Source organism: Dendropsophus ebraccatus, chromosome 1 (genome assembly GCF_027789765.1).
Source record: "Dendropsophus ebraccatus isolate aDenEbr1 chromosome 1, aDenEbr1.pat, whole genome shotgun sequence".
Lineage (NCBI taxonomy): Eukaryota > Metazoa > Chordata > Amphibia > Anura > Hylidae > Dendropsophus > Dendropsophus ebraccatus.
In genome coordinates, this window is record NC_091454.1 from 159903783 (window position 1) to 159923152 (window position 19370).

At 41.7% G+C, this 19370-nt stretch overlaps 1 protein-coding gene across 1 annotated transcript in view; it reads left to right on the top strand.

The window, feature by feature from the left end:
• The first annotated feature begins 5789 nt into the window (after positions 1-5789).
• The window catches only part of AP4E1 (adaptor related protein complex 4 subunit epsilon 1), a 43821-nt gene continuing 30240 nt past the window's right edge, over positions 5790-19370 (top strand). Inside the window, exons 1-9 of the mRNA XM_069982936.1 lie at positions 5790-5966; positions 7739-7810; positions 9103-9226; positions 12123-12196; positions 13204-13325; positions 15133-15292; positions 15394-15560; positions 17362-17435; positions 18492-18614. Coding sequence (XP_069839037.1) covers positions 5841-5966; positions 7739-7810; positions 9103-9226; positions 12123-12196; positions 13204-13325; positions 15133-15292; positions 15394-15560; positions 17362-17435; positions 18492-18614 — 1042 coding nt within the window. The 5' untranslated portion in view covers positions 5790-5840. The remainder of the gene's footprint in view (positions 5967-7738; positions 7811-9102; positions 9227-12122; positions 12197-13203; positions 13326-15132; positions 15293-15393; positions 15561-17361; positions 17436-18491; positions 18615-19370) is intronic.

The window sequence follows — 19370 nt, forward strand, 5'->3', positions numbered from 1 at the left end:
GTACAACATTCACATGTGCAATATTCGGAAAATAGCCTGTGGTAAGAAATGACTGGTAAGATCAAAAGTCTTTATCTTTAGCTAGCTTCTTGCCTTAGAAGGGTAGTCATTTGTCCCAGGTCTTCTGTATTGTTCAATCTTCTTTCTGGTCACTGTGTTTTCTTGCAGAATGGAATCCACAGCTACTTCTAGCACATGATAACAGACATAAGACACAACTATCATACAGCATACAATACTTACATGTGCAATATTTGGAAGATAGCCTGTGGTGAGACATGACGGATAAGGTCAAAAGTCTTCCTTTTTAGCTGGCTTCTTGCCTTAGAAGGGTAGTCATTAGTAGGTCTTCTTTGTTGTCCAATCTCCTTTTTGGGCACTGCATCTTCTTGTAGGACGGAATACACAGCGACTTCTAGCACATGATTACAGACATAAGCCTACACTATCATACAGCATATAACATTCACATGTGCAATATTTGGAAGATAGCCTGTGGTACAAAATGACAAGTATCATAATGGTCTTCATCTTTAGCTAGCTTCTTGCCTTAGAGCCATATTACATGGGCCAATACTGCGAGTGCCCACCAGTTAGATCAGCTCTCTTCTTTGTTGACTCGGCTGCTGCAGATAAAAAGATCGTTTGTACCCTAACCAAGGCAATGGGCGCATTTTAAAAGACGCGAGGAAGCACATAATCTCTTTAAACGGACAGTATTAGCAGTTTGAGGGAGTGGGTTGATGAATACAGCATCGCTATAACAGTCTTTAGGGGACATTTATTAGGACTGGCGAACAAGTACGCTAGTCCTAAATAAATCCCCATCCCCTTTTTCGCCTCTTAGTAAAGCTGGCCGGCCCTGCGGCTGGCACAGGCATTGCGGAACAAATCTGTACCTGCTCAGGAGTAGGTGTAGATGTGTATCATGATGCCTGCGAAAGGGCATAAATCTTGATAAATCAGCCTTTCCACATCTCCTCTTCCTGCCAAGCAGATGATATGGCTGGTGTATGTCACAGAAAAGGGGCAGATTTGCCCCTTTTCCATGACGTATGCCTGGGGCATATCTTTATAAATGTCTACAATCTTCCACCAATACAGTGTTTTGAAAATAGGAACCTTACAGATGTAGCCTGTGTCAACTTGATCACAATGACGCATTTAACTCGACACTTTACTTGACTTAACACAGCTCCCACATAGCATTTCATTTGCGCAATTTTTGCAGTGAACTTCACAATCGCTGTAAAATAATGTTATTTTTTTTTACTGCGATTCCATCAAAATTTATGTCGAAATAGCACTATTTTACAGTGAATTGTGTAATTCGTGGCAAAATAGTGCTAATTAGTGCTAATTAAACGCTATGTGTGAACATAGCCTAAGGCCTTAGGGTGCCTTTACACAGAGAGTTTTGAAGCCAAAGCCAGGAATGAATTTGAAAAGAGGAGAAATCTTAGTCTTTCCTTTATGACATGTTCTCTGTTTATAGTTTGTTCCTGGTTTTGGCTTCAAAAATCTTATACACACGTTCCATGCTTCATTACAGTGCCATAAATATTCAGTGTCCATAACCATACGTGGTGGAGTCCCAGTACAGCCACATCCAGTAACTCTGCAGAGCCATAGCGTTTGTTAGAAAAGAACATTATAATAATCTTACACACGTCCCTCCCCCAGTCTTCATCATTCATCCCCACCACACATTGCACACAGTCTGCCTAGATGGACCCACCTGTATTGTAGCTCAGCGGTCTTCATCCTGTGCCGCACCAGTATAAACATGGAGGACGCCGTTCCAATCATGTCCCAGGTGGAGTGGTCTTTGTAGCAGGAGATAGAGGTCGCTCCTGTCAGGAATATAGAGGGGTGTAGCTTCTCTGGAGGCAGCAAGCTGTGTATGAGACGTGTGTATCAGATGCCTGATTCCTTCTTCCCTTAGATGTTGTGATGACAACCAAAGGCATGGTGACATCACTTTGTTTATCCTACTACTGTGGCGGCCAATCAGGTTAGAAGTTATAGGTTTGACAAATGAAGCAATGATCTGATTGGTTGCTAGAGTCAATGACTGTGGCAACCAATTAGATTAGTGCTTGTAGGTTTGACAGTTGAAGCAATTATTTGATTGGCTGCTATTGGCTCCCTATTACAAGAGCTGTCATCACATGATGTCCTATGGAGAGAAATGGGTCCTGGGTAAGGATGGTCCGAACTTGCCGAGGTTCAGGTTCGTATGAACCCGAACGCTCGGCATCAGATTCCCGCTGTCTGGCCGCTCCGTGCAGCGGGTGGATACAGCGGGAGGACCGCCTGGAAAACTGGGATACAGCCTATGGCTGTATCCCAGTTTTCCAGGTGGTCCTCCTGCTGTATCCACCCGTTGCACTGAGCGGGCAGACAGCGGGAATCATTGCCGAGAGTTTGGGTTCGTACGAACCTGAACCTCGGCAGGTTCGGACCATCCCTAGTCCTGGGCAATACTATGAAAATAGAAACAGTGATTAGGTTATCATTGTATATTAGTGACAGTGTATCTTGCTGTGTACGGCCTCAGGTGTGCAGTGCGGTTACTGACAGCACATTACAGGGGAGACATCTTACTACTGAGAAGACCATTAATAACGGTCTACAGGGAAATCTGTGGGTTTTCTCCCATAGCAACCAACTAGCGCTTAGCTTTCATCTTACTGAGCTCTGATTGGTTGCTATGGGCAACAAACACAGATATACTACTAGATAGATTATGATCCTATCTCCCAATGTGTTTACACGTCTGTTATCTGTTATATACGCATTGCAGTAACCACAAGGCAAAGTGGCTGGAATTTAAGGTAAAAATGCATCAAGCTTTGCGGTAAAAGTGCGGTGTGGTTTTGTACTTAACCCTCAGTCCACAATAACAACAAACAAGAAAATAAATATCTCTGTGTGTTCCCAGCCTGGTGCATCATTTATTTTTAACCCCTTGTCTCCGCAGCCTGTTTTAGCCTTAATCCTTTAAAGACAGAACCATTTTTCATTTTTGCGCTTTCGTTTTTTTTCTCCTTGTGCTTAAAAGGCCATAGCACTTGCATTTTTTCCCCTAGAGACCCACATGAGCCCTTATTTTTTTGCGCCAATAACTGTACTTTGCAATGACAGACTGAATTTTTGCTTAAAGTATGCTGTGAAACCGGGAAAAAATTATATGTGTGGTGAAATTGAAAATAAAATACTTTTTTTTTTTTTTTATTTGGGGGGATTTGTGTTTACGCTGTTCGTCCTAGGGTAAAACTGATATGTTATTCATGTTCTTCACGTTGGTATGATCAAAACGATAAGTAACTTGTATAATTTTTATTTTATTTGATTGCTTTTATAAAAATAAAACCTTTTTAAAAAAATAAATGTTCCTTATAGTTGCTCTATTCTCATCCTTATAACTCTTTTATCCTTTGGTCTATGGGGTGAGGTGTCATTTTTTGCGCCATGATCTGTAGTTTCTATCAGTACCTTGCTTGCATATATGCGACTTTTTGATCACTTTTTATTACAATATTTCTGGATTTAATGCAACCAAAAACGCACAATTTTACATTTTGGCGATTATGTACGCGGTGATACCAAATATGTTTATTAATTAATTTATTTTTATTTATAAAATTGGAAAAGTGGGGTGATTCAAACTTATATTAGGGGAGGGTTTTTTTTTTCATTAATAAAAAAAAACATTTTTCTTTTCTTTACACACTACCTAGAAGTCCCTCTGGGGGACTTCTATAGTGCAGCTCTGATTTTTCATTGAGATCTATGCAGTACATATGAGGCCTGCTGCAGCCAAGAACAATAGATTGCCTAGCCGGGATCAGCACCATTATGGCGCAGACCCCTGGCCAGACCAGATGGAGGGACTGCTCCTCCGTGATTGTGTTGTGGGAGCGCTATCCCCCCCCCCCCCCACTAGACCACCAGGTACACATTAAAGCATTTTAATGACTAATTAGCGGGCATGGCGATTAGACCGTGGCCGCTAACTGCTGCGGTCCTAGGCTGCACATAGCAGCCAGGATCGTGGAGGTTCAGAGAAGTGGTCGCTAAGGGGTTAATGACCAAGCTCATTTTTCATAATCTGCTTTAACATATGCTGCAGTTCTGAGATTGTTTTCTCTTGTTTGGAGCAGCTTGTATGATAGAAACCCACATAAGTCACCGCATAATAAAAACTGCACCCCTCAAAGATTTCATTGGGAAGTATAGTGAGAATTTTGACCTTACAGGTGTTTGAGGAAAGTATTTCTCATTTCTCATGTAAAATGTGTAAAACAAGTTCTCCTGAATACAAAAGTACCCCATATGTGGGTATAAACCACTGTTTGGGGACATGGCAGAGCTCGGAAGGAAAGCAGCATCCTTTTGCATTTTCAGTGCAAATTTTGAGCAGTTTCTGGGTGCTACATGCGCTGGCAGAGTGGACCACCCCACAAGTGACCCCATTATGAAACTACACCCCTTGAAGTAATCATCCTGGGGTGTGGAAAGTATAAAGACTCCACAGGTGTTTGAGGAAAGTTTTCAGCAATGGACAATGAAAATGAAAATTGTAATTTTTTCCAGTAACATTCATTTTTGGCTTGAAATTTCTTATTTTCACAAGAAAGACAGGGAAATAAGCAATAAAAAAAACTTAATGCGGTTTTATAGTACAGGTTGTTACCAACGCGGCATTACAAAATATGTATGTCACCCTCCCCCCAGCTTTTTGTAATAATACATGCCTTTATTGGGGAAGGAACAATTATTATGTTTTTACACTTTATTTTATTTGTCTTAACACTTTTTTTATTTATTTTTTCACTTTGTTTTTTTTCCCCAAGGGGACATAAGACTGCCATCGCTAGTATAGCACATAGCAGTACATCAGTACTGCTATGTGCTATACCTGTCAGTGTGGGGTGGATTCATGTACAGCCCTTCTTTAATCAGCCATCAGCTGCCTATCTCCTATCACACAGAGCGACTTGCGGTTGATGGTGAATTGTTTTTTGACACGTTGAAAGAATGCAATCAGCCGACGAGCCAGCTGTCTGATACACGGGAAGATATCTACCTAAAGTGGCAGATAATCACTTTGTGTAATAGGACATTTAGGTTCCTTTTCAGGATCTTTGTTCCCTTGCAATGCCTTCACGTGGCACCATGAACTGCAGCTGGCCACACAAATGAACCCTGTTTCGTTCATGCGGCCAATTAAATGTATTGCCATCAGCAGCACATCTTCTGTTTAGGGTCCATTTATACAAAAAGATCACCTAACAGATTATCTGCCAAAGATTTGAAGCCAAAGCCAGGAACAGACTATAAACAGAGAACAGGTCATAAAGGAAAGCCTGAGATTTCTCCTCTCTTCAAATCCATTCCTGGCTTTGGCTTCAAATCTTTGGCAGATAATCTTTCTGTGTAAATGGCCCCTCACACAGAGAGATAATGTTCTGATTAGCAGAAGAGTGGCCATTTGTGGCTCCTGACACTTTTTACATGGCTGAATGAGCCTTCCTAGGAATGTAAAAAAAAAGCGCCTTTATTCACAGAAAAGTTATCATTATTATTGTTATTAAAACATATTATTATTTCTACCATCACAACTTCTACTAACGGAAGCAGTAGGCACTTCAGAGTGCTGTAGCTTTGACTTACACTCCAGCTAGCGCTGTTCATGGTAGACGAGCGCCACCTAGTGTTTGCCTATTGCTCATTGCATGTAGTGCAGCAGACCTGAATAAAGTTATGTGATGTTGAATAGAAGCGGAAGTGCTGGATGATGCCGGTTGTTGTTGTTGTGAGCAGAGAGCTGGAGGATGAGTGAGATTGTGGAGCGGACCCTGAGCGCGCTGCCCGGGCTGCTACTGCAGGACCCGGGGCCCGGACCGAGCTCTAAACTGGGCAGCCTGATCCGGAGTATAACCGCGCTGAGCTCCAGACAGGTACGGCGGGCAGTGTGGGGCAGGGGGCGGGGCAGCTGTCACCCCTGTGCTGTGTCTGTCCTATAGTCCTCCTATCACTGATACAGTCTATGGTGAGGAGCTACAATCACGGACATCACCTGGTAGTCACTTATTCTTTATCATTAGTCTCAAGCCTGTGTCTCTCTGCCTGATGCCCTGGCAGGACACGCTGGGAGTTGTAGTACTGGCCCAGCTGTAGTGCTGCTAACTGGAGAGCAGTGTTATATGAAGGTGGAGAGTTGTGATATCATGTACTGGGGTACACATATAGTAATGTTATGTACTGGGGTACACATATAGTAATGTTATGTACTGGGGTACACATATATTAATGTTATGTACTGGGGTACACATAGTAATGTTATGTACTGGGGTACACATATAGTAATGTTATGTACTGGGACACACATATAGTACACGTATAGTAATGTTATGTACTGGGGTACACGTATAGTAATGTTATGTACTGGGGTACACGTATAGTAATGTTATGTACTGGGGTACACGTATAGTAATGTTATGTACTGGGGTACACGTATAGTAATGTTATGTACTGGGGTACACGTATAGTAATGTTATGTACTGGGGTACACGTATAGTAATGTTATGTACTGGGGTACACGTATAGTAATGTTATGTACTGGGGTACACGTATAGTAATGTTATGTACTGGGGTACACGTATAGTAATGTTATGTACTGGGGTACACGTATAGTAATGTTATGTACTGGGGTACACGTATAGTAATGTTATGTACTGGGGTACACGTATAGTAATGTTATGTACTGGGGTACACGTATAGTAATGTTATGTACTGGGGTACACGTATAGTAATGTTATGTACTGGGGTACACGTATAGTAATGTTATATACTGGGGTACACGTATAGTAATGTTATATACTGGGGTACACGTATAGTAATGTTATGTACTGGGGTACACGTATAGTAATGTTATGTACTGGGGTACACGTATAGTAATGTTATGTACTGGGGTACACGTATAGTAATGTTATGTACTGGGGTACACGTATAGTAATGTTATGTACTGGGGTACACGTATAGTAATGTTATGTACTGGGGTACACGTATAGTAATGTTATGTACTGGGGTACACGTATAGTAATGTTATGTACTGGGGTACACGTATAGTAATGTTATGTACTGGGACACACATATAGTAATGTTATATACTGGGGTACACGTATAGTAATGTTATGTACTGGGGTACACATATAGTAATGTTATATGAAGGTGGATAGTTCTGTATAGAGTAGCCCAGGCACTATGTGATATCATGTGCTGGGGAACACATATAGTAGACAATGGACCAGTGTCTGCATGCCCATACATTATTTATCCTAATAGGCTACAGCAGTGATGCTAGTAGGTGCCAGCCTCTACCCATGGTGATAGCACCTGTTTTATCTTTTTGTTACTTTATATTTAAAGGGAATATGTCTTAGTGAAAAAACAGTCCAGTCTGGCAGCTGCTTGGTGTAGAGCAGGAGAACCTGATCAGATTCTTTCTGGACTTAATAATCCAGCAGCCTTCCCATTTTGAGTTTATATACAGACAGCTGTCAGTCATTGATTAGGACCGCCCACTGGACTCCTAAGCCCAGAATAAGCAGGAATTTAGATCAATAAATACTGGGTTTTGTTTTTCTTTTACTGCTCTAGAATGTCCTAGAACGTTAAATATTTCTTTTAAGGAAGAACAATAACACTGACTACTTGTGTGTTTTTTTAGGAGGAAGAAAAGCTCATCCAGCAAGAACTTGCTAGCTTGAAAATCACAGTTTCTTCGCCTAATACTACCCTGGTAACATTACATTTCATTTATATATTAGATTATGTAGCATACAGTCGTCTCTACCATCTTCCTGTCTGCTGTTTTGCTCTTTTTTGTCTCAGGATGTCAGAACTCAGCGGGACCATAGCATGGAGGTTGGCTGTATTGTTGGATTTTAACATTCCCGATCCTTTGTCCCCCCTGGAAATAAACCTCAGTCAGATGGGTCTGGCAGCTGCTTGTAGGGGTATGAGGGAGTCAGTGAGCTGACCAGCAGCAATTCACTTTTCATTGTAACAATGTGTCACAGGTATAGTGACTTATACTACATTATACAGACAGTGGGCCTGTTGAGGTTTATAAGCCACGTGTAGTCAACTAGTGATTATAATCAGTCCCAGTCCTTCATCTAATCATTTATTTTGCAGGACGTAAAAGTATAGTATATCTTACTAACTGATGAATGATATATTCCCCTGACGTTGTTACAGTCTTGTGGAAACAACTAAAATAATGCAAAGACTTTGCCTTTGAAGCTCACAATATACGTACAACAGCTATTGCCAAAACCTTTTTTTCAGTTAACATTGGCCCCAACTAGATAGAAGGAAACAAGATGTTGCTTCTGTTGACCGCTGCCATTAAGTGAAAGGTCTACATTACACATTAGATTCTTAGCAGCCTGTCACATGATGCATATCACTTCCTCTTCTTTGCTTCCCCCCCTTTCCCATGGGTTCCATTGGATATATTATGTCTTGCCTATACAGTAGCATGTTTCTTAGCCTTCTGTTTAAAGCCTACATCAGGAAATCCTTGTAATGTACCTCTCCAATGGAAGGCTCATTCGGGTGTAAACAGAGCCTAAACCATGAAGAACAAGAGTTGTGGGATACTGCATATGTGCATATGCACTTACAGTAAATGTATATGATTCCATTTACCCTGCATGTATCCTTTTAATATTTCAGCAAAACATCTTCCCTGCATGTTATAACTCTATTTTATAAAAGGAGAAGCCTGGCCCAGGCAAGACTCTGCCAGACGGCAGGGGAGAGTGTAACAATGAGGCATTAGTTACCTCTCACCACACACGCGATACGCCATATGACTGGCTCCTGGACCCCACCGGAAGGCATTCCCCCCCCCCCCCCCCCCCGAGTTGTGGTGGCTAAGCGGCCAGTCCATCACCCGGGTCGTGATGTCAACTGCTGGAGGCAGGAATTCTCCTTTAATTTTAAAGATGCTTTTTATGATTGATTCAGGAACGTATTGATCTGCCAGATCTTCCTGCTAATGCTGACTTTGTATTTACATTGTAGAGACAGATGAAGGAGTGCATGGTGAGACTGATTTACTGTGAAATGCTGGGATATGAAGCCTCATTTGGTTACATTCATGCAATCAAATTAGCTCAGCAAGGAAACCTTCTTGAGAAACGAGTCGGTATGTACCATTCTTTAAAATATATAAAGGGTCAGTTTTCCCTCCATTTGAGATATAATAGAATCTATAGAGCCTGTGTGATCTTTTTTTTTTTTTTAAGAATTTATTTAGCATTTTTCAAATAAGAAAAAAACAACAAAAAACAATACATCCATAACAAAAGCACACAGACACAATAGGCATCAGTACACTATCAGGTGAACATCAATGAAAGAACATACACTGCAGATAAAGAAAATATGAAGGGCAAAACGTACTGGCCTACAGGAGAACTACAGTTTACTTGGGGTGAAACCGCCAACTACACAGAAATAGAGCCAAATACCACACCACACACTCACACAATCACCCACACATACACCCAGGGCACCCCTCTCCCTCAGTTTCACCAGTCAGCAGTCCAACTGTGAGATCTTACATTAATTTAAATGTTAAAGGGAACCTGTCACCCCCGGTGCCGAGGTGAAGGCCGCCTAAACCCCCGCTAGAGCCCCGGATACTTACCCTATCTCGCAAAGTCCCGCTCCTGGAGCTGGTCTCGGGACGGAGATATCCTTGTCGGAAGCCTGACACGCGCGCTGCATAGTTGAGTCGGATGCCCATAGAGAATGAATGGAGCTGTCATTCTTTATGGGCGTCGGACTCGCCTCTGCAGCTCGCGCAACGGGCTTCCGACAAGGATATCTCCGTCCCAAGACCGGCTCCAGGAGCGGGACTTAGCGAGATAGGGTAAGTATCCGGGTCGGGCGGCCTTCACCCGTGGCACGGGGGTGACATGTTGCCTCTTATGAATTCCATAATTATCCAATGGATCCATAATTTCTTGAACTTTTGGGGACACTTCCTGCTCTCATATAGAGCTTGATATAGGTTGACATATTTGTTAACTAGTTGGATGTAGTCAGATAAGGATGGAACATCTGGATTTTTCCATTCTATAATAATGACTTTACGGGCAAAGAACAAGAGAAACCAAATAAAAATCCCGTAGTATTTGCTGTGTGTCACCTCATTGATGAAACCCAGGAAACAAATCGAGCCTGTGTGATCTTTAAAATATTTGTTAATTAAAAGTGACTCATTACTAGTGTTGAGCGTTGAGGACTCTTTCCCCGCCCAGAATCATGTATCAATATGCGGGGAGCAAGGAGAGTGTTTGAATCTTTGCGGAAGCAGCCACGTGGCCATGGGTTCTGTGTTTTATAGAACGTGGTAATAAGCCCTAAGAGAAGTCTTGAGCGGATTTGCTGAACTGTTTAGACTCGGCAACGCTGTCTGAACTTGAACGCTCAGCGTTTGACTCCTGATGGCTGGAGAAGTTACAGCCTCTGGCTGTAGCCATGTCTTCCAGGACTCCCTAGGTGGGCATCCAACTTCTCCAGCAAGAAGTATAAAGGCGAAATTTTAGGTTCAGAGAACATTGACGAACCCCGAACAGTCCAGCAAGTCTGCTCAACATGGCTCCTTAGGGCTTATTCCCATGTTTCATGAAACATGGAACCCATGGCCACATGGCTGCTTCGTTACAGTGCCACAAACATTCAAACACTGGGTTTGTGTGTTCCATGTTTCACGGAACGTGGGGATAAGCCTTAACCCCAGAAAGAAGCTAGGTTTCTCCCTGTAGTCTGCTGTTCACAGCCTTCTGCTATGGGAAATCCCTCTCTAGTAACAGAGGGAGCAAGGTAAAACACAGGAAATCGGAGGGGGTTTAGAAGACTTGTGCTAAATGCAGGAAAGAGGGAGACAGTGACCCAGGGCTGTGTTCTTGTAATCTGAGGTTTTCTGTGTAACCTCTTCCTTGCTTTGCTGCTGATGTTTCTCCCTCTTCTGGTCACTTCGCACCTTACAAAACAAGTGCACAGTCATTTCCCCCCACATGCCATCTGTATTAGTGCATAGTGCAAGCCTGTTCAGTCTAGTGCTTTTTCACCACCACAATGACATGGTATAGCAGTAAGAATTAGGTGTTGTGCTGTGATTGGCCAGACATCTTAGGGAAAGGAAATACCAGTGTGTACTGCTTGCAAACAGTCCAGCTCTAGTATTGCTTCCTGAAATGGAGAGAATGAGAAATTACAGGGCTCAGGCTTATTGTAACAAAACCAAGTACGGATATGTAAGGACATTTGCAATTTGATTCTGATGCTTTATGTAGGTTATTCCTGGCAGAAAGGAGAGAAAAACTGCCATTTATCCTTAGGAAACTCCTTCTGCCCATTAGTCTGTATGTACAGTATATTACGAATACCAAGACCAGAAGTAGTAAAAATGGAGCCTCTATTAAAGGAAAAGTCTGGTGAATTTTTTTTTTTTTTAAATATTGTATTGCCCCCCAAAAGTTATACAAAACACCAATATATACTTATTACGGGAAATGCTTAGAAAGTGCTTTTTTCCCAGCACTTACTACTGCATCAAGGCTTCACTTCCTGGATAAAATGGTGATGTCACGACCCGACTCCCAGAGCTGTGCGGGCTGTGGCTGCTGGAGAGGATGATGGCAGGGGAGATGCTCAGTGTCCCTCCAGTGCCCTGTGTCCCTCAGTGTCCCCCTGCCATCATCCTCTCCAGCAGCCACAGCACGCACAGCTCTGGGAGTCGGGTCGTGACATCACCATGTTATCCAGGAAGTGAAGCCTTGATGCAGTAGTAAGTGCAGGGAAAAGAGCACTTTATGTGCATTTCCTGTAATAAGTGTATATTGGTAATTTGTATAACTTTGGGGGGCAATACAATACTTTAATAAAATATTTCACCGGACTTCTCCTTAAATGCTCTGGACTGTAATGGCATTTAGTTTACACAGCATGTGTAGCCAAATGGCAGAAGTGTTAATGCTTGAAGTATTGTTCTGTTATGCTATTTCTATATCTTGACATCCTGTTTTTTGTAGGTTACTTGGCAGTGTCATTATTCCTTCATGAAAACCATGAGTTGCTGCTTTTGCTAGTAAATACTGTTCTAAAGGTAAAATGAATAGACTATAGATAATGTATAGTTAATCATTTATAGATAATTCTTCTACTTACAGTTTGAGCTCCTTTAAGGGACCTTTATTGTCTGCAAATAGAAGTATTTTATATTTCCTGTCTATATAACGGAATTACAGATCAGCACACCTAAAGGGTTTTTCCATGATCAAGATTTACAATCTCTGATGTTTGGATAAGCTGTTTGAACATCTTACACTAGATGGGGATCTTATATATAAAGGGATTGTTCCATCAGGAATAAGCTGATCGCTGCAGGCACTCCTCTTGGACTTAATGGGTCTCTATAGCAAGATGCTTTGATCACTAAAAGAATGGATAGCAGTGCTTAGCTGTTCTATAGAATTTAGATGGCTCTCTCTATGTGGTGAAAAACCGACAAGAATGGGCACAGCGGACAACTCAATGCTGCTCTCCAATCATTTTAGTTATCAGTGGAGGGCTCCACACCTGGAATCCCACTGATCAAAAGCTTTTTACAGTTTTAGATCCCCTTTTGAATATGGGTAGTTTTTTTTTTCAGTTATGTCATTGCAGGACAGTGAATCTGTCCTATTGGCCTGTAAAATACATTTTTTGTTCACCCTTGTCATACAATTTAGAAGGAGCAATATTTTAAATGGTACTTTTTGCTCATGGACAAGGTTATAAATGTGATTATCATCTCAGGGTTATATGCTGTATAAGGCTAGGTTCACACTGCGTTTTCAGCATCCGTTTAACGCATCCGTTTTTTGCAAAAAACGCATGAAAAACGGATTGCAAAAAACGGATTCATTTGTGTGCATCCGTTTTTCCATTGACTTCCATTATAAAAAAACGGATCCGTTTTTTTTGGCGGACCAAAACGGACCAAAAAACGTTGCTGACCCTATTTTTCTGGACGTTAAAAAAAACGGATCCGTTAAACGGATGCTGAAAACGCAGTGTGAACCTAGCCTAATACTTATAAAGATGTAAGCACAAATGTACTTTCTTTAACAGGATCTACAGAGCACTAACCTTGTGGAAGTATGCATGGCGCTGACTATTGTGAGCCAGATATTCCCTCGGGAAATGATTCCTGCTGCTCTGCCACTTATTGAAGACAAGCTGCAGCATTCTAAGTAAGAGGAATACTCTAATGTTTGCAGTCATGTTTTGTTATGGTGTATAGCATATAGTATTCTCAGACTGTAAGGATCAAGGTCCCTGCTGGGGTCATTGCTGCTATTAGGAGAGGTGCTGAGGGGGTCACTGCTGCTATTAGGAGAGGTTCTGAGGAGGTCAGTGATGCTATTAGGATATGTGCACACTACGGAATCCCGACGGAAAACCTGTCACAGATTTCGGAGCTCGCACCCGCTTGTGGACTTTGGCGGCGACGCGCATTTCTGCTGTCAGTCCAAGGAATGAACCCTTAGAAGAGTTGCTGAGGTGGTCGCTGTGACTATGAGACAAGGTGCTGAGGGGGTCACTTCTGCTATTAGGTGAGAAGGGGCTGGGTGATCAAATTAATTTGCCTATAATTTGAAAATCAATGTGATTTTCTTTAAAAATCGTTAATTTGAGTTAAAAAAAAAAATAATAATAATTACGCATTCCTCCTGCAAGGGGAGCAAACGAGCTCAAGGCCCCAGCAGCGTGGTTACAGACAGCCTCCAGCTGCCAGTAGTTGACGCACGCTTCTCAGTACCGAGTCCATTTGGGCCTGGAGCTGCAGCTCTTTCCTGCAGGGGGGTCGCTCCTTCACTGCGCAGGATGTGCAAGACCTGGAGGGGGTGCCAACCCATGTCTGCTACGAGGTCCTGTAGGGAGACATTACGCGCTGCTACCCGCACAGCCACTGCCCACCTTGCTTTGCCACTGGCACAAGCAGCTGCTGCTGCTTCCTGCCACAGGGGACACCACTGCCATCCTGCCTGAGCTCTGCTGCTGATCAGCCTCAAACGTCCGCTGCCGCACCGCATTAAAAAATTCACCCCTCCTGTCTCTCTTCCCGCCGCCAGGGGCACTACTGCCAGCCTGCCGGGACTTGAGGTTCAACTCTCCAGACCCCGGCACCTCTATCAACAGCCAGCTACCTCACCTGAGGGGGGGACATCACAGCCAACCTTCAGGGTACTCGGGGTATACCTTTCCATATACAATCCCCGGTCTATATATAGCATCAGGGCTGTCAATGTACATGAAGTAGATATTAGGAAGAGCCTGGCACTCGCCAAGTAAATTATGCTTCTTTATTGTAGTGTAGCAAACATATGGTACAAGGACGCGTTTCGGCCAAGCATGCTTGGCCGAAACGCGTCCTTGTACCATATGTTTGCTACATTACAATAAAGAAGCATAATTTACTTGGCAAGTGCCAGGCTCTTCCTAATATCTGAACATTTTTCTCACCTCGAGCACCACCGCCACGGAAGTGCTGTCTTCTACATATTTCTAATGTACATGAAGTAGACTGCCACAGTATATAAAGAGTCGGTATATACTGTGGTAGTGCAGTTTCTGTATACACTGTGCCAGCCCTGGTGCTGTATATAGAACAGCTGCACTGCCACAGTATATACATACTCTGTATATACTGTAGCAATCTCCTTGCTGTACAATGACAGCTCTGGTGTATACAGACATTGTGCTGCCACAGTATGCAGACACGGACAGTGAATACTTCTTTCAAAACACAACACTTTCTAAAACTATCAGGCTCCCTCATGGTAGTTTTTGCTGCCTGTTACTTCTGTTCACCAGTTCCCTTTAATAATATGCGTCATAAAAAAAAATTTAAACGTCAATGAAAATGTAGAGAACTACCCTTTACATATCCTTGGTAGACCTGGTAAGACAACTGTATATTTATTTTTTACTTTAGTAATTGTTTGTACTTCTAATAATCTGAATTAAACACTTTTTTTTTTTTTTAAAATCTTCTAGAGAAATTGTGAGAAGGAAAGCGGTCCTGGCCTTGTATAAGTTCTACCTTATTGCACCCACACAAGTACAGCACATACATGAGAAGTTCAGAAAGGCACTATGTGACAGGGATGTCGGTGTCATGGCAGCTTCTCTACATATTTATCTGCAGGTTATAAAGGTAAAGAAAATGTCTTCTTTTAAACGACATGTTAACCTGTGATCTGTTAGAGTGCTTTATTTGTCATGCTTGCCTTTTCTGATGTCCTTCATTCTGTGCAGGACAACCCTTCTGGATACAAGGATTTAGCAGGATCATTTGTGACCATTTTAAAACAAGTGGTTGGTGGAAAACTTCCCATAGACTTCAACTATCACAGTGTCCCCGCTCCCTGGCTGCAGATTCAGCTCCTGAGGATCCTGAGACTGCTTGGAAAAGATGACCCTGGGTAAAACTGTATGAATGGTACCAGTGATCGTTTGTGGTCTGAACCATCAAAACTTTTGACTTATCTCTGTGACACATCAAAAGTTTTTTCTAATGATAGGTATCTTTAAGATGTTTCAGGTAACATTGATGAAATTGTCCTTTGGTGATTTGTCTACTGGCAAGCTATAGTACAACATTGTTTGCAAAATTGCTCTGTAATCAGTGGAGTATTGCAACTCTTTTTGTCTGACTTTAGCCATTTTCTAAATGTGCGACTTATAAGTGACATCCACACGTGGACAAAATTGTTGGTACCCCTTGTTAATTGAAAGAAAAACCCACAATGGGTACGGAAATAAGTTGAATCTGACAAAAGTAATAATAAATAATTCTATGAAAATGAACAAATGAAAGCCAGACATTGCTTTTCAACTATACTTCAACACAATTTTTTAAAAATTCTAAAACTCATTAAATAGATCTGGAGAGAAATTATGGTACACTTAACTTAAAGGGGTTGTCCAGCGAAAATCTTTTTCTTTCAAATCAACTGATATGAGAAAGTTATAGATTTGTAATTTGCTTCCAATAAAAAAAATCTCAAGTCTTCCTATACTTATTAGCTACTGTGTGTCATGCAGGAAGTGTTTGTTTTATTTTCAGTCTGACACAGTGCTCTTTGCTGACATCTCTGTCCGAGACAGGAACTCCGTCTTAGTTTTCCATGAATCTCCCATAGAAAACCTCTCCTGCTCTGGACAGTTCCTGTCTTGGCCAGAGATGTCAGCAGAGAGCACTGTGTCAGACTAAAAATAAAACAACATTTCCTGCATGACATTTAGTAGCTAATAAGTACTGGAAGACTTGAGATGTTTTTAATAGAAGTAAATTACTAATCTATATAATTTTCTGACACCAGTTTATTTGAAAGAAAATAATTTTCGCTGGACAACCCCTTTTAATATTTTGTTGCACAACCTTTTGAGGCAATAACTGCAATCAAAATATTCCTGTAACTGTTAATGAGACTTCTGCACATCTCGACAGGTATTTTGACCCACTCTTCAAGAGAAAACTGCTGCAATTGTCTCGTGTTTGAAGGGCGCCTTTTCCAGGCGGCATGCTTTAGCTCCTTCCAAAGATGCTCAATAGGATTTAGGTCTGGGCCCATCGAAGGCCACTTCACAATAATCCAATGTTTTCCTTTTAGCCATTCTTGGGAGTTTTTAGCTGTGTGTTTGGGTCATTATCCTGCATCCTGACTTTCTGACAGTGGACATACCTCTCTAGAATCCCTTGATAGTCTTGAGATTTCATTGTACCCTGCACAGATTGAAGATATCCTGTGCCAGATGCAGCAAAGCAGCCACAGAACATAACAGAGCCTTCTCCATGGTTCTCAGTAGGGACCTTATTGTTTTCTTGATATGCTTCATTTTTCCGTCTGTGAACATAGAGTCAATGTGCCTTGCTAAATAAGTTCCATTTTTGTCTCATCTGTCCATAGAAATTTCTCCCAGAACATTGTGGCTTGTCAACATGTTATTTGGCAAATTCCAGTTTGGCTTTTTTATGATTTTGTGAATTTTATTTTTAAAAAAGTTCTGTTGACTCATGGTTGAAAAGCAATGCCTGACTTTTATTTGTTCATTTTCATAGAATATTTATTATTACTATTGTCAAGAGTCAAGTTATTTCTCAGCCCATTGTGGGAGTCCATTTTGTCCGTGTCTGTATGCCGTACATGATGTTTGCACTGGTGCCTGACCCTATGCCATATTAATTTCATTATAGATATGTTTTTTTTATGTATTTATTAGGACCAGCCAGCTTATATATGATGTTCTAGATGAATCACTAAGGAGAGCAGAAATAAACCACAATATCACTTATGGTAAGTGACTTTTGATTTCGTTTTTCAAGATGGCTTCTCATCATAGTGGGGACAAATGTTCTATACAATACTGTGGTGTTTTCTCTCCAGACTTGGAAGGGCGGTTGGCTCCCACAATACCAGGAAGGTTATGTACACCTTTTTCATTGTCACAATAAATCTAAAATGAAAACTGAAGTAACTTTGTAATACCTGGAAGGAAACTGCTTCTGTGGAGTGTTACAATCTCACACTTTCTTCCAGTTTTTTTCTATTTATGCTATGGTGCATTTGGTAGGTTATGTACATGGAAATATGACAGGATTAGACTATACAGCATCTGTCTGTTGTCTATGGAGATGCATAGACTCCTTAGAATCCATAGAAACAACATGGTAGACCTGTTTTATTAATGTAGATCTAATGCAAAGATGCTTAATCCTTCATTTTAGATATGAAACAATAAAAAGAAGCAATTGTTAGTAAATCTGGACATACCCTTTGTTAGTAGTAGATACTAGACTTTCTATTCAGGAATTAAAGATCTGTTTCTCAAATTTCTGTTTAGCATATTAAGTGAGATTGGTTACTTTCATGAGATTGAGTTGAACTCCATGTGTGCCAAGTACAGCTTGGATGGCATACGTAGAATGGAAGATTTTAGCATAGCGGTTGCTTTAATAGATAGAGGTCAGCTGTAACACATTTAGCAGAAGAGTAGAATAAAAAAAAAAAAAAAAAAGAAGACCCCTGAAGTCAGGGTCATCTTCTCTCTCTTTTTTTTTTTTAACACTTCTTTCCTGGTACCTGTGATGGGCCTCACCTCTGTGAGAGAAACCTGGACATCTTACCCCCATGACCAGCAGCCATCTCCAGGACACCACTGCACCAAACCTAGGGACGAAGTACTTAAAACCCAGTGGGCACCAAGGGGAGATTTCTGCCGCCTTGGGGATCTCTAGGCTGCTTCCCCTGTGGTATCACACAAGGTTCAGTCCCCCGTAGTTTTATCTATTCTATATCTGTAACACATTGTCAGACGTCATATGACAACCGCTGTATGTTTTCATTTTTCAGCTATCCTTTTTGAATGTGTTCAGACTATTTATACAATTTACCCAAAGTCTGATTTATTTGAGAAAGCTGCAAAATGTATTGGGAAGTTTGTTTTGTCGCCAAAAATTAACCTTAAGTATTTAGGTAAGTAGCACAAAGTTTATTATATTTATTAATCTTAATTATTTATATATAAATAATAACATCCACAATGTGAACCTTCCCACCCCCTGACTGTAGAATCATGCCGGTCACCTGCAGTCATCTTGTAGTTTACATTCTGCCCACTAGGCCTCACTCCCAGCAATGTCCATGGCTTGGCTGACATTTTATAGAGCCCTTTACACATCTCGTGCTGAAGTCGTGTCCCTCCATATCAGCACAGGCTTCAAAGGCTCAAAGCCACAGCCAAAGTCCTCTGTCTTCAGTATAAGATATGTAAAGGGCTTGCTGACATCACTGAGTGTGGACATTGCTGGGCGTGGTAAGAAGTGGGGGGAAGACAAAGGGAAGCATAGTGGGCCTAGGGCATGGGAACCTGAAGCCAGCCTACAGGGCGCTCTTATGGCAGAATATAATGTCATTTTTTTATTTAACCAAATAAAAGGCACAGACGCACTGTTCCGAGGTATAGGAGCAGTACTTTCGATATCTCGCTAGTAATGGCTTACTATGTCTTGGGGGATCAGTTGGATTGCTGATGTTCCTCATGGGCTATGAGTACCACCTCCCCATCTATGAAGTGAACTCAGCTCCAAAGCTTACCGCATAGACTAACTGTGCCACTTGTGTACATGTAAAGCATGTAGTGTTAAGGTCCAGGCAGCTGTATTGTACATGTATGTATTCGCCAAGGGAGTCGCCAAGGGAGTTAAAGGGTACTCCTATCAGATTTGCCAG